At 38.2% G+C, this 16,833-nt stretch overlaps 1 protein-coding gene across 1 annotated transcript in view; it reads left to right on the top strand.

Annotated features, from left to right (window-relative positions):
- Positions 1-13,940, top strand: part of vangl1 (VANGL planar cell polarity protein 1) — an 83,469-nt gene extending 69,529 nt beyond the window's left edge. Inside the window, exons 7-9 of the mRNA XM_066686700.1 lie at positions 5,873-6,008; positions 7,859-8,093; positions 9,377-13,940. Of these exons, the coding sequence (XP_066542797.1) occupies positions 5,873-6,008; positions 7,859-8,093; positions 9,377-9,637 (632 nt within the window). The 3' untranslated portion in view covers positions 9,638-13,940. The remainder of the gene's footprint in view (positions 1-5,872; positions 6,009-7,858; positions 8,094-9,376) is intronic.
- Positions 13,941-16,833: the final 2,893 nt, after the last annotated feature.

The following is a 16,833-nucleotide window of genomic DNA, read 5'->3' as shown; positions in this document are numbered from 1 at the left end:
TCAACTAGACGAACTTTCTGGATTAGCATGCACCAGCACACGTTTGGCCATATAGTACCTTTGGTAAAATAATTTCCAGCTTTACGCAAATTAATTTTGTAGCCTAAATATTGCAATAACCTAAACACACATATACACACACACCTCAGACTTTGACCATTTTAATTTTAAATGTTACATGTGGCTGCAATTAGATAATGTAGACACTCAGAGAATAAGACACTTTGCTTTTATAGTGCAGAGGCCTGTGGCGTCCTCATGTGTTTGCCTAGCTGAACAGCATGCTAACCTTTGAGAACGGTTCTCAAACCAGCTAACAAAATTACACAAAGAAGGAAAAAGCTTTGTTTTATTTGTTTTTCTGTTTGGTAATGGTTGCAATATTTTAATCAATTACAGTTGGGTTTGTTTATGACTGGGTGTTTTTTTTAGATATTAAGGTGTAAACCAACATTTAAACCATTACTGGAAGATGCTACCATTAGAAAATGTAGAATGTGTAATTTTTTCAATAATGTAAGCAAAAATGCAGTTGTCTTCTGTATAAGGAAGACAACTTATTAATCTCAATATTAAGGCAATTAAGACAATGTTTAACATCTATTCAATTATGACCAGGCAAAATGTCAGTTTTACTGTATTGCCAAAACTATCAGGACACCCAAACATGAATTCATTATTAAACCATGTGCATTCATTACACTATACACTCCAGCCATCTGTCTCTTAGTATCATGGTATCTTAGATCATGGAAAATCAATGTCATGAAAAACATTTTGTATTGGTGGTGCATCCAGAGCTACTTTAGAATTGGTTAATGAATGCTAAAACTGAAGACAGAGCATTTTTACACTTTCGTTGATCCTTTCCTGTCCAAAAATACAAGTCACAACTAATGGGAGGGAAACAGATTAAAGGGCAAAAGTGGCCGGGCAAAAGTGTGGCATTGTAATATCTATAAAATTGTTAATATGTATTGATGTTGCTTTATAATTATATACAGGTCATTTTACATTTAAATGCATTATAATGAACTATTATAATGACACTTGTATAACTTCACATTTATAAGTTACAAAATAATATATTATAGCTCATTATAAGAGTCTTATGAGACATTTCTAGAGTTTAAATGTATACTCACAAAGCTTTATTACCAAGTTACAATGATTTATAACTGCACTCATAGTGGCTTATAAATATGGGCTTCATAGAAAGTGTTACAGACAGTTTTCTTCAGTTTTGCTTGAATTTATGCTGCTTTTATCTCTGGGTGTGACTGAATAAGCCAAACTCACCAATTAAATGATGTGTTCACATACATTAGCTTATAAGGTATATCGCCTGTCACTAGTCAGGTGAAAATATCTGGTCCTATTCTAGCCCCACCCCCTACCCACCCTTTCCCCTCTCTGATAATGTAGGTTACTGTTGATTTAAAGAAATGCCACTTTTCAACACTAAGGGCAGTGTTATGACTCTGGTCCAACTACAGCAGACCAGCTGTCCTCACTAACCCAGCTTTCAGTCATAACAGCATGAGAGGATCTTGCCTAGCATTGCTATACAGAACCCCCCTCCACTGTAAACATGCATTATTAATTATGTCTATCACCTGCACATGGATAAATATGCATAGCACGTTCCACTCCATCAAGCTCCAGAGCCTAAACTGTGTATGGAGCTAATATGCATCTTATTACTTATGAATATACTGACCCGTGGGTGCGTAATAATGAGCTCAGTTCATTTGAACTCAGTGAAGTACTTATTACTGGAGACATGATCTGCCTCTGTCTGCAGGGTTTCACCCTGGGGGGCTGATGTAGAGCTGAATTAAAAGAACATTGCTGAGTTTGGTTAATGCTGTACAGTGCTGTGCAAAACTCACCTTTTGTCCAGGTTTATTGTTAGATAAGACAGAAGGAACAACTCTGTTTATGATGGTTCACTCAGTGTAAACCCCTTTTTAACCCTTAGCCCTACCTCTTTGTATTGCCTATAGGTAGGGGTGTCTTAGTGTAATGTAGTTTCAGTGCATTTTAACATGTTTCATTTCAACCATTATCACTTGTGATAATTCCACTGTAAATGTGATTTGTGACTTTATTTTAATAACTAGTTGCAGTTTTGGATGAATATAAATATTTTTAAAAAATTCTGTGGAGTCTAAGAACAAAATACATGTATGAGTAGAGTGGGAGGACTTGGAAATCTTCTGAATATCTGAACTGAAGGAAAAGTTCGGGAACCACTGCTTTAGGCATAAAATTCTCCTCATTGCAGTCATACAAGGACTTTCCGAGGGTTCAGTCATAGGTCCTCTTCTTTTCATTATTTACATGCTCCCCCATGGTCAAATTAATCACTGCCATGTTCTTAATGTCCATTGTTATAGTGATGACACACAGATCTACGTGAGCACCAAAACTGCCTCCACTCTACCGCCCTCTGCCCTTATATTCCAGTGCACCTAAGCTATGGTCAATCTCATGATCCCTCTTCTCAGAAATTTCACCATTGACATAGAAGGAGCATGCCATCCTATTCTGGGAGATGATCATTGCCTCATTCTTGGGGGTGGGTTTGGTTGAGTCCTCCTGTTCGGTATATATTCACTGTTCCCATTTAAGTGTTGTGTAGAAGCAATGTGTTTAATATGTGCAAGTCTCCTAATGGCTGGCCTCCCAATTGCTCTGTTTGGGTTGATTGGTGATGTTAGTTTTTGGGTGTAGCAGTTAATTTGTTTTTTGGTTAGTTGAGTAGGCTAGAACACAAAGTATATACAAACTACACTGTTTCTTACTAACAGGACATAGTGAACTATTGCTATGACTGTTGCTATGATATGTCATACCAAGCTACAATTGCAAAATTGTCTGCTTTTATTTTTTCCAAAGGCTGAATCTCAAATATCTCCCTCCTCACTGCATAGTGCACAGTGTCACAAAGTCAAAAAGACCAGTTTCTGCAGTAAAATAGTGCATTGTACGTTTGATAAAATAATACATTTACACTCAATATAAGCTGTCTGTGTGTAATAATAATAGTTTTATTATCTGTGAAGTGCACTATGTAGAGAATTTGGCACTAATTTCCAGATGTAAGAAGCTCCTCCTTTTGTTTCCCTGCTAGGTTATGAAACAATAGTGGTTATATTGTGAACTTCTCAGTATACTCAGCTTTGACACTTAAGTATACTACATAATACATTCTTCAAAATGTCATTCTTCTCTGTCTTTTACCAGGCACCTTTTTAGCTGCTGGTGTTGCCAGACTCATGGACAGACTGCCACAAAATCACTACAATGATTATGCCAGGGAATTGGACCATTGGAAGCAGAAAATGCAACCAGCTTTTAAGACTGAATGTTGTAGAATTTGCGATTCTTTGAACAATAATGATAATACACGGCTTATTATTCTTGTTGTTGTTGTTGTTGTTGTTGTTGTTAACAATTTTTTGAATAATAATATTAAAAATGTATTATACATTTGGTTACCATTCCCCGCTAGAATGTGGGTTTAGTGTCCAGGATTTTCATACTCCCTTTTAATAACAGTCTCATAAACACACAACATCACTTCAAGTTATAAAGGACACTTTATTAAAACACTAATCACTTAATTGACATAGCACAATTTTTATAGCCTCAAAAACTGGCATCAATGCAGATGAAACCCCTCTTATGTGTCTTATTAATTGCTAGGTTATATAGATTGTGTGACTAAATATGATCTAACTCTAATGTAAGTTAACGGAGGTTTAAAGGAGGTTTAATCATTGGATGGGTGGATGCGGCTGAGGATGGTGTTGTTATGGAGAGGTTTCATCCAGGATGAGCAGGCCGCTTCCGGCATTCTTCTGAGTGGAGTGACGTAGTTGGTATTCCTTGTCCAGGTGGACTGATGATGTCACTGTTTTGGCTGGGGGTTCCCTGAAGCGGGCATATCTTGAGATGCCTCATTGATCAGTTTCAGAATTGGTGTCTGAAGTCCATGAATTTCTATCTTATCTATTTACTAATTTCAGGGGTGATTTCTTATTTTGGCCAAAAATAAGTTTCACCTGCTTTGATCAGCCATTAGTAAAATGCATTAATGGGCAATAAAAGAAAACAAAACAAACAAACAATAATAAGCTGTGACTGACACTGACAGATTTATTTCTAAAAAGGCTTAAATATCTGTGGGCTCAAATCTAGAACTGGTCTCAGGCTCAGTAATGTGTGTGGTCTCCATGTGCCGTATGACCTCCCTACAACGCTGGGATGTTCTCCTGAGGGATATCCTCCCAGACCTGGATTAAAGCATCACTGAACTCCTGGACAGTCTGTGGTGCAAGGTGGCGCTGGTGGATGGAACGAGACATGATGTCCCAGATGTGCTCGTTTGGATTCAGGTCTGGGGAAGGGGCAGGCCAGTCCATAGCATCAATGCCTTCATCATGCAGGAACTGCTGCCACACTGCCACATGAGGCCTAGCATTGTCATGCATCAGAAGGAACCCAGGGCCCACTGCACGAGCAGTACCTAACCCTAGTCAGGGTACCTCTGGCTAGCACATGGAGGGCTGTGCAGCCCTCCAAATAAATGCCTCCCTACACCATTACTGACCCACTGCCAAACCGGTCATGCTGGAGGATATTGCAGGCAGCAGAACGTTCTACACAGCGTCTCCAGACTCTGTCATGTCTGCCACATGTTCTCAGTGTGAACCTGCTCTCATCTGTGAAGAGCACAGGGCACCAATGGCGAATCTGCCAATGTTGGTGTTCTCTGGCAAATGTCAATCACCCTGCCCAATGTTGGGCGGTAAGCACAAGCCCCACTTGTGGACGTCAGGCCCTCATGCCACCCTCATGGAGTCTGTTTCTGACAGTTTGTGCAGAAACATGGATATAAGTGGCCTGCTGGAAGTCATTTTGGTGGGCTCTGGCACTGCTCCTCTTGTTCCTCCTTGCACAAAGGAGGAGGTAGCCGTCCTGCTGCTGGGTTGTTGCCCTTCTACGGCCCCCTCCACATCTCCTGGTGTACTGGCCTGTCTCCTGGTATCTCCTCCATGCTCTGGACACTGCTGACAGACACAGCAAACCTTCTTGCCACAGCTCGCATTCATGTGCCATCTTGGAGGAGCTGCACTACCTGAGCAACTTCTGTAGGTTGTAGGCTTATGGCACTGTCTAAGGGTGAGAGCACTGACAAAATGCAAAAGTGACCAAAACATCAGCCAGAAACAATGAGAACAGAGAAATGGTCTGTAGTTACCATTTGCAGAAACACTCCTTTATTGGGGTTGACTTGCTAATTGCCTCTCACTTCTACCTGTTGTCTGTTCCATTTGCACAACAGCAGGTGAAATTGATTCACAAGCAGTGTTGCTTCATAACTGGACAGGTTGATTGTGGACAAGTGTGATTGACTTGGAGCTACATTGTGTTGTTTAAGTGTTCCTTTTATTTTTTTTGAGCAGTATATATTTCTTGCTTTGATAGCTAATGCCACTGTGTAATTTGCTTATGCTTTCTGGGCTTTTTTTCTGGCATTCAAAAATGAATAATTTGCTTTTAAAGGCTATTACGAGTGGAATGTAAATGAAGTGTGAGCTGACATTTATGCAGTACCAAATGCTTCTGACAAAATATTGTTTATGATTATACTCAAATTCAGTAACACAGTAAATTTGGTAACGTATTTGACTCTATTAATCAGCACTTTCATAAGTCTTTCTTAAGATGAATTGGGTGTGGCTAAACAGGATATAGTTCAAATAGAAATGTGCAGATTTATTTGTGTGTCTATGCATTGCTTATAATTTCTGTAGCTGGCAAACAGCATTCTGTCTCCTGGTGTCTTGTTTCTTGTATTCAGGTCCCAGCAGTGATGGTGCGGCAAGTCAGTCTCGAGCCAAATTAGCTGCAGCTGCCCGTCATAAAGACACCAGCCACAGCGAGCTGTACTACGAGGAAGCTGACCACGAGAGGAGGGTCCGCAAACGGAGAGCACGGTACAACTATCATTGAGAAAGAGTGAAGGAGACAGAGAACATGATTTATTTTGGTGTATTGTATAACACCACTGCTTTTGTCACACAGAATACTATGGTTTTATTCTTAGCTATAGCAGGAGTACAGAAATATATCAATCAGAGTAAGCACTTGACACATGTCTGTTGCAGGACAAAAAATTAATTGCAAAAAGATGCTGTATTAGAGTGGGTTTGCATCGTAATGTAAGTGAAACTCAGTGTAAATGTAAACGATACTCAATGGAAAAGTAATATTTTGCTCAAACGTATTCTGATTTCCTTCTTCTGTTAAAAGAAATTGATCAGTCAACACATGTCTAATGTTTGAAATTAGTTTTTGTAATTTTGCACTAATGTACTGATAATATAGCTAACAAATATTTATTTGAAGCTTATGCTCCACCAATTAGCATCATGCAAAGTGTTTGGAATGGATAATGCTACTATGCTACTCCAAGCTATGTGACTTCTGTCCATTTTGTTCATAAAACAGTGACACAACCCCATTAGAAATTAATCTATTTGAGATGCAGCCTGAAATTGACCTTGTTAGCTCATGCAAATATTATGATGTAATATGTGGTCATTGTGGATAGCATATAAAAATTGGGACACATCCACAATGTACTTGAAAACTATAGAAATTATGATAACTTGATAGACATTTTTACTTCTGCTCCTGCTGTGAAAGTGTAAGAAATTCTAAGATAAGTAGGTCTAGCGGAAGCAGCAGTTACTTGCATTTCCTCATCTTAATCCTAGCATGATTGAAATGTCTTGATCCTGAGGACAGGGTCCCTCCTTCTTGCCAGCAATTAGGGGGCCATTTTCAAATTTCTATTTATAGCGTTTGCAAATTTTAAAAATGCACATAAAAACTAGAATGGAAAATATTATATACATATATATGGTCACTGTCTAATTAAAAACATATATCTCCCAAAATAGCAACTTTACAGAAGAAGGAAATCCTTCTTACATTTCAGTTGAAGGCAATGGAAAAAGATATTATTCCAGATAATTTTGTAGAATTTCTATTGGTGCATTCATCATGGAATTTTCATAGTGTGAAATGAAAATTTCACACTATGTGTGAAATTCATCTGTATGCAAATGATGTAGTAAACTAAATATTCAACAGAGATACATGTTTTGTAATTAGACAGTGATGATATACATATGGTGTCATTAGATAAAAAAAAATATTCTGTGATTAAACATAATTAATCACAAGTTAAAATACTATCTCCTTAAAATGCTGTCTACCTTTTTTTTGGTTGGAATAAATGTTTATTGTGGTTTGCATAAAAGAACAGTTAGAGGAAATCCTTAGTTTTACTTTGTTATAACATTTCAGAGTAGTTTTATTATATTTGTATTAGAATCTCTTAATTTGTTTCGCAAATATTGTCAGGAATAGTGTTAACATCAAACAGAACAAATCTTGGGCACGAGCTTTAACTGAGATATTTGCAGTGCGCAGCTCAAAGCTCAGACAAAAAAATAAAATGTGCCTAGCTTCTTGCAGCAGCTGTTTGTGTGGGAAATTGGTCAGGATATATGCTAATGCAACATGCATCCTGATAATGTTATAATGGTGAAATGCTAAAAGCTGAAAGCTGCTTAATTTGAGGGTGTGGTAATTTATGCATGCAGATTAACAGTGTTAAATGGTTGTCAGCAGCTTCCATTACATGCTCAGCTGCATTAGCCTTGTAGCTTCATTGCACAACTGAAGAAGCAAGTTTTAAAAACAAAATCTATCCTATCTGATAGATTATTTTGAGGCAAGAGGAAAGTTTTATTTATTTTGTTGTTCCTGCTCCCAGGCTTGTGGTGGCAGTAGAGGAGGCTTTCACACACATCCGGCGGCTGCAGGAGGAGGAGAAAAAGAAGTCCCCGGGTGATGTGATGGACCCTCGTGAGGCAGCTCAGGCCATTTTCCCGTCAATGGCAAGAGCTCTGCAGAAATACCTGCGAACCACCCGCCAACAGCACTGCCACAGCATGGACAGTATCCAGACTCACCTGGCCTTCTGTATTACCAACAACATGACCCCCAAGGTCTACACAATGCATGGACACAGACATACACACACACACACACACACACACACATTATAGTAAGAAACATGCATTAATTATATCATGACATGCTGAATCATGGACCTCTGGTGAAAAAAAGTTTTTAATATTACAATATATATAATCACAGAAAAACAAAATACCACAATATAATTTTTACCAAATATCGTGCAGCCCTAGTAAGTGCCTTAATGTGCAAACTGAAACGTCAATGCCTGTTGCCACCTAAGCTTGCCACAGGTCTTTTACAGTCATTTGAGGTTTCCGACCACCTGCTTCTCAGGAATTTGGTGGCAGCTGCTGATGTCCTTCTGATGTAGCCAGTGTTCCTTTAAATATGAACTTGCAAACTATGCTCACAAATGTATCTTCAGCAACATTCAATGCTTTTGCAATATTTATGTGTCCTTTTTCTTGTTTGTGCAAGAATTTGTAGCCTTTTGGACAATTCACTTTCTAACATGCAGTCAAATTACAATAAAACAACCTAGCCAACCCAGGTATTTGATGTGTTATCTAACTTAATGAACCTCTTCATTAATTGCATCAGATGTGCTTGAGGCAACACCCAAATAACAAATATGAGCTCTTCTGAGGTACTCTATTCAGGGGTTTGAATAATTCTGAGACTGCAGTAATCATTAAAAGTGGCATTTTGTGCTGTATTTGCAGAAACTACTTGTTCTATTATTCTATTAGTTGTGTGTATTAGCTGAGACCTGAAATGGATCAAGCGACAAAGAAAGTGATGATGATGATTTTAGTTTCATACCAGTCACTGAGATATGCCTAATATTAATAGGATAATAATTTACAAAAATGGAAAACTGAACAATAAGCTTGTAGCTTAAGGTGTTTATATTTTGTGGGACTCTGTACCAACTGAAATTACCTTCAGCCTTAGAGAGAAGACGCTACATGATATATTAACTACCAACATAGTTGTGTACAAGAGGCAGATAATCAGGATCTCATGTTAGAGATGGAAAACATTTTTACAGAGTTACAAACTTCAAAAGAATCAAAATGTCTTTGTAAAATTTGAAAATCCAGGTTTAATGGATAATGTTCAAAATCTGAAATGATAAACTGTAATAACTTACAGTGCTGAGTGCTAGTGCTAACATAATACCAGGAACCAATAGGAGTACTACCTGAAATAAGACTTATTGTAAGCATATATATGTATAATTAAGGGCTAGCTTAGGGCTAGCAGGGTTTGTCACTTTCAGAAAACTCAGCTGAACTCTTCCCTGTCTCAGGCATTTCTGGAGAGTTATTTGACCTCTGGGCCAACTCTACAGTACGGGAGGGACAGTTGGCAGGCCCTGCAGTGGACTCTGGTCAGCGAGGCTGCAGTCACCAGCCCCCTGCGGGACGGCACTGAGTTCCAGCTGAAAAACCCGGACTTCAGCCTGGTGGTCAGCAGCAAGGCCATACCCCACATCAAAATCAGCGAAGAGTATGTTCACCCAAAATCACACAAATTTGTTCTACTGCTGCAGTCAGAGACATCCGTCTGACATAAGATGACTGACCGCTCCATCTGTTTACATTTCTACCCAATACATTTTGGAATAGTAATTCTTATGGGTTTTTTACAATTAATCCCCTTCCCTCTCTTTTAATTTTTTTTACATATCGGACATATTTTGATACGCAGCTGTGTCTTTTCTGTGGATTTGGACTAGATAAACAGGTTAATGTATAAGAAGGATATGTCTCGTATTTGCAAGTATGAAAGTGGACACAATGTGTGGGAGTGTACGTGTGTGGATGTAAGTGTCAGTTTGTGAGTTGTGCAGTGTTGAAGAAAAAATATGAACATGCTTACTGTATATTAAGAGTGAGGTAAAGTTGTAGTGTAAAGATGGGGATATGATATATAACAACCTCTGTGTTACATGTCATTTAAAATGCCTGCCTGGTGACTGAATAAAAAAAGACAGATATTACAGGAAATACTGCAGACATTTTCAGCCTAATCAGACTAAAGAGAAAGTTACTAAAGAGAATAAAATGTTATGCATTTTCTGTTCACTGAAAACTATCGCTTCACTTGAAATTCCCTTTTTTAAGCTTTTGGGCAGTTAACTGAACACTAGGGATTTTGGTGTCTGTTCATGGGTTGCAAATGACGTCACAGTACAGAGTAGCCGCCATATTGGGAACCATCTCATTACTCAAATAAAATCTGTGATATTTAATAGTTTTATTGTCAACACTTTTAGTCCTCAGTTAGATTTTAAAATGAACGAAATATATGTATGGATCCCAGAGACATATATCTGTACCACATTTGTAAACAGAACTCTGTTCTTCTTTGTCAGTAGTGGAGCTTGAGCCGCATCCCAAAGTAGCGCCATGCTCCCTTCATAGTGCACATCACTGACTAAAAACAGTACAGCCTACAGATAACAATACAAACTGTAATTAGATGCAGGGAAACACATTTTATAGATCACTAAAAATGTTTTTCAGCATACAAAGCACTATGTCAGTACACAAACCTTTATTTTATGACTGACTCTGTCCTACAGAGTGTGTAGGGAGACATTTGGCATTGGATTTGCTGTGGCATGGAATCATCTTTCACTTATCAGACATAGGCAGAACTACTTTATTAAACTTTAAGCCAAACCAGAGAAATAATTTAGGCAGGTAGTCATGATAAAACATTCTCCAAGAATCTGTAGTCTCATGCATACTACAGCAAAACACAAGTGAAATAATGACTGAATTATTAAGTATTACTGAAGCTTATTTATGACCTATGTGTGAATAACGCACACAGATTCAAACAGAAGAGCAAATTTACGCTTTAGGGTCTGATGTGCTTATGTTTTCCATTAGACCCTCTAACAAAAATGCTAATGTGGCTAAAGAGTTTTAATGGTTTTCTCCTTATTATACTACACAGTGCAATCCCTCACCCCAACATTTTTTCATTTTTTGTAGAGCTTATCCACTTGTTAAGTCGTGATGTATCAACCATGTGAAATGTCACATCCGGGTCCAAACCGCTGCTCAGTATGGCTAACTTAGTGATTTTGCCACTAGATTTAGTGACTTTCCAGGCCTTATAGCGAGTTATTAAGATAAAAAAACGACAAGCACCAAAGCTAGCTACTTTTTAGATAATTGATAGCACAACTCATTAGAATACTGGGACTCACAGTGACCCATCTCTCTCTACGCAGTACTTCTGTTCCCAGAGACAGAGCTGTGGGAGGCACGGCTCTCTCTACAAAGTTTCTTTGCTCCCAGAGACGGAGCAGCACAGTAAGTCCACATGGCAGGTCTCGCAGATCAGAATGAGTTACAAATATACAAACGGTGCTGCCAAAGACACTTTGCTTTTTTTTACATTTAATATATTCCTTTTAATGAATGCCTATAGCAAGACAACAGAATAGATTAAGATATTCTGCTTTATTCAAACCGTAAAAACATGTCTTATGGATTTATGACTTGGGACCACAGGCGTGAATGGACTCGGACATTTACATTTACAGCATTTAGCAGATGCTCTCATTTAAAGCAACTTACAAATGTGCTAGTCCAACTGCTAACTGATTAGAGTCTATAATACGCTTGAGTTCAGACACTGCCAGGGCAAGGCTAGAGCTGACATATATCTATGAAATATAGAGAATTAACACAGCATAAGTGCAATAAAACATTACCTATGTGTTCTCACCTAGAAAGACGATAAAGGGTTAAGTATAGAATCAGTGCAAATGCAATGCATTTCACCAAACATTCATTCATTCATTCATTCATTGTCTGTAACCACTCATCCAGTTCAGGGTCACAGTGGGTCCAGAACCTACCTGAAATCAGTGGGCGCAAGGTGGGAACACACCCTGGAGGGAGTGCCAGTCCTTCACAGGGCAACACAGACACACACATGCCTATGGAGACTTTTGAGTCGTACCGAATCCTCCTACCAACGTCTGTTTTTAGATTGTGGGAGGAAACCGGAAACCCATGATGACATCATTTCAACAAACACTTTTTTAAAACAATTTTGTGACATAATCCCTGTAGCAAATCTACAAACCATGTGTGAAAATACAGACCCGGAGACGCTGCTTTAACCTTTCCAATGAATGGTGATCTTCAGCACTTCTTGCTTTTTACAGGGCTTAAAAATATAGTTTATGTGTTTTGTCTCACCTAGTGCACCTGATTTTGCTCATTAATTAATAAAGACCTACTCATGTACTGAGTAAGAAGTGTTCAGTGGGTAAAACACAAAACTGTGCAAAGTATGTGGCCCTGTTATACTGGGATTTGGAATCACTAGCTTAAATCTTTCTTGACTTACCATATGCTTTTACGAATATGTTTGTATTATCATGCCAGTCCAGTAGGGGGCCTCTTAAAGAGAGACATCAAAACACCACGGAGCATGAGAGAGGTTTAATCTTAAATCACTCCATACTCCCTATGTAGCACACTATGTAAGTCAAGATGTTACTGAATCTAGATCCTAACATTACATTATATATTTCTAATACAATGATATGTATATTTACTCATATATGGGAATCTGAACTCTAGTGCTATCTGACCGTATACACAGTAGTTTTATGGTTTATGTATGTCACTATATAGGGAGTGAGGATTAGAATTTCAGCCTGTGTGATGTCAGCGTTTCGGAAAAGCAAAATTTTCCTCGTTCACCTGAGAATGCTGACAATGGTGTTTTCAAAAAATCTCTACCTTCGAAAGTGTTTTGGAAAACGTCTGTTTTTAGTGACCTAAAGCACAACTTTCGTGTGGACAGGAGGTCAAAACGCAGACAACTTTAGTTTTTAAAAGTATCTTTGTGGACGGTGTCTGAGGCTTTTCATTTTCGGCTGCAGGGCTATTCAGATTTGTTTTTAAAGGAGCACTAGGTAAGATTTTGAATTTATGTCCCTACAACTGCAGTGTAATTGATTTTACAGCACAGTCATAAATTAAGGAGGAGGGAATGGTTTCCTACCCTCTTACAAAATGTACATAATACAGTTTCTTCAGTCCAGAGTAGAAAAACTGAGGCTCTATTCTCCCTATTACAGATCATCACAATGATTTTTAAACTGTATTTTTAATGTAAAAATAATGTTCCTCAAGTTACGAGTGTCCAAATCTGATTTATCAGGTCAAACTATAACTTTTGTTTAAGTAATCACCACTATTTGTAATAGACATTATGAAGAAGTAAATAAATTGTAGGCAAAAACTCTTGGTCCTTGGCCCTTGGTCAATTCATGTTCAGAAATCAGTTTAATCAGATTTGGAAACAATCTACATTTGTGGCTTGAATCTGTTTGAAACGTTTTCCCCATTCAAATTGCAGAAAAACTTTCGTTTTATACTTTTGCTTTATCCTTCTGATAAATTCTGGCAAGTATTTTTGGCATGTGACATTTATTTTATACTTCATTTGCTACTTTGGCCCTTGCTTTGTCCTCTGCTGCTCCCCTATATTCTCTTCATTTGTTATTTAGCTGAACTGCTGATATTGTGAAACTACAGGCCATAATTTCTTCCTGAAGTGTTTTTTTTTTTCAGATAACAATAGAATAGATGTAAATTAGGGGGTTGTCAAGTCACTAAATGGTGATACCATCTTTTGTACTTTTTTACATTCATATTTGGATGTGTACATATTTATGTGAATATATATAATTTATGAGTTTATGTACAAACATTTTGTATACCTTTGTCTGTAAATATTTCTATAAAAGCATTAGTTAGTTTTTCTATGTTAATGTGGGTCTATTTCTTTGAAGTCATTAACATGTCCTCACATTTTCCTGTTCTACTTTGCAATGACACCTCCTGATCTAATGCATTTATGGAAAAGTGATGGAAAAGAATTCCGCTTTAATAAAATGTACATGAGACAAGAATTGGTTTAAGACTTTAATATCTTTCCTCGTGTATGAATTTACTGGTTAAGGGAAGTGTGGTGTTATGAATAGAATTTCAGTGTAAAGATTAAGTGCATGAGTGAGTGAGTAAATGAATGTGAGTGGATGACTGAGTAGGGGAGCTACAAGCTCCATGAGGTGCTTCCCCTTTAAAAGGGCCTAGATGCTTTAACTCTGTGCTCATTTTGTTCTTATACTTACAACTACAGCTTGGTTCCTTCATCTAAATGCAGTTAACATGATGTGGCTGATGATTAACATCGTTGTGCAGAGGATGTTTTCAGCACATTTTAGAGCAGTTTGTATTACTCCCCTTTAACACTAACGCTTTTACAAATACAAGAATGATCATTCAAGGCTTAAATTAACCCAGACACTTGGCCCAAGTATTCATTCAACTCCAGGCTTGTGTTTTCTTCACTGAAGTTCCAATTCAGAACCTTAAAATCTAAAGGAAACACAAAATCACCTATAATTTTAGGGGTAAACAATGTATAATTGGGTGCTAAGGATAACATACTATTTCTTTACAAAGTTCTGAATTTATATAACTTTAGGCAGATCCAATCAAATGCTATGAAGGCAGCATATTCTGAAATTTTTAAATAATGCCCAAAAGTTTAAAATAGTTTGTCACAAAACATAAAAATTGTATGTGGTTGTTCTGCGACAAAACAAGTATATTCAAATTTTGCTCTAAAGTAGTTTGGCCCTTACTTCTCCCAGGCCGTCCAACAGGTGAGTGTTCTCAGCACGACCCCCTCTCTTTGTCTTCATCTGGGTTCCTGCTGTTGATTTTCAGAGGTGTCAATAACTCCTGACCCGCCTGCTTTTAAAGACTTCTTTAAAATAATTTTGTGACATAATCCCTGTAGTAAATCTACAAACCATGTGTGAAAATACAGACCTGGAGACGCTGCTTTAACCTGTCTGATAAATGGTGTTCTTCAGCACTTCTTGCTTTTTACAGGGCTTAAAAATGTAGTTTATGATTCCTGTGTTTTGTCTCACCTAGTGCACCTGATTTTGCTCATTAACTAATAAAGGACCTACTCATGTCCTGAGTAAAGAGTGTTCAGTGGGTAAAACACAAAACTGTGCAAAGTATGTGGGTCTGTTATACTGGGATTTTAAATCTTTCTGGAAAAGAATTCATGAAACCATTCATCTACTTCATTCAATCATTCATTCATTATCTGTAACCGCTTATCCAATTCCGGGTTGCAGTGGGTCCAGAGCCTACCTGGAATCATTGGGCGCAAAGCGGAAATACACCCTGGAGGGGGTGCCAGTCCTTCACGGGGCAACACAGACACACACACATTCACTCACACACTCACACCTACGGACACTTTTGAGTTGCCAATCCACCTACCAACGTGTGTTTTTGGACTGTGGGAGGAAACCGGAGCACCCGGAGGAAACCCACGCGGACACGGGGAGAACACACCAACTCCTCACAGACAGTCACCCGGAGCGGGAATCGAACCCACAACCTCCAGGTCCCTGGAGCTGTGTGACTGTGACGCTCAGGTTAAGCCAAGTGGACCAATCATATTGGTTATAGTAGAAGATGGCCTGGTCTGGTTACAGGCACCACAATATGGTTGACCCTCCTGCACTCGTTGTATAACCAGGAAGCTGATTGGCTCTTTCTCTGAAGTGCGAGACTTTATCAACACACAGAATCCATGTTGAGTGTTATGAGAACTCTTGTTGACCAGTGTATTTATTTATAACATCTCTGGGTTTACTGCACACAAGTTGTCCTGAATGTGTCCCAAAAGAGTTTATTCTGGCTATGCCCTGTGTGTGTCATTCAAATCTGTTGCATTTCTCATCATAATGCACAGCTCATCATAATGCAGCATTGTTTGTTACTTTGTTATTGGAATAATGAAATAAAAGGATGTTACACCAACTAAAATATACACTCAGTTTAAGGTTAAATAGTTCACAATAGTTTATCATTTATATATATCCAGGGGCCTCCTTTATGAAATTATGCAGGGATTCTGCAGTGCAAGTATACATGAGCACAAAAGCCAAGAAATTTCATGCATCCAAAAAAATGTCAGATTTATAAAACCCTGCGTAAACCAGAGTGAGGTTTCCCCTAAGAAGATCACAATCTTCTTCAAAATGTGCGCAGGTGAACCAGCCTTGTTTTCCGCATCCATAATGCCTACAAGTATCCATAAATAACCAATTCAAATCATTTCATGAATATTTAAATATGGTCTTCCTCATTCATTTTCGAGTGGGATAGTGGAGAAAGAGGGAATTTTTCATTCATTCATTTTCTGTAACCACTTATCCAGTTCGCGTTCATGTGTTCTGTAGACTGGGGGGATTCAGTATGTGTCGTTTAGTTGCAGTGTTTAAAGTACTCCTTCCTACTCAATGAATCAAATTCTTCTTCCTCTTCTAGCATCTTCTAGTGTTGAGACTTCATGCGAAGGTTCCAACATGTTAAAAACCTCATCTGTTTTTATTGTGCAAAAAATTGGCCTTTACTTGCCTGTTTCTCTACACAAATGTAAAAAACCTTGAATCTTAAATGTAGAAAATGAAGATTGGAGCACTGAAAGAATTCTGAATCATACTGTTTAATCTGATATAATTTCGACATTGTTTATACAGCTTAATGGGGTGAGAAAGGAAACAGGGGTGTCTGTAGTTTTATGAGCCATTCGGAAGCATTTAGTTTAGTGAAAGTTCATCGTTTGTCAGAGGTGATGTACAAAAACGTACAAAATGCTTTTTGAGTGAAGGAGCTCAGCCTCTGAGCC

This window comes from Hoplias malabaricus, chromosome 12, assembly GCF_029633855.1.
Source record: "Hoplias malabaricus isolate fHopMal1 chromosome 12, fHopMal1.hap1, whole genome shotgun sequence".
NCBI lineage: Eukaryota > Metazoa > Chordata > Actinopteri > Characiformes > Erythrinidae > Hoplias > Hoplias malabaricus.
This window is presented reverse-complemented; position numbering and strand designations above follow the sequence as displayed.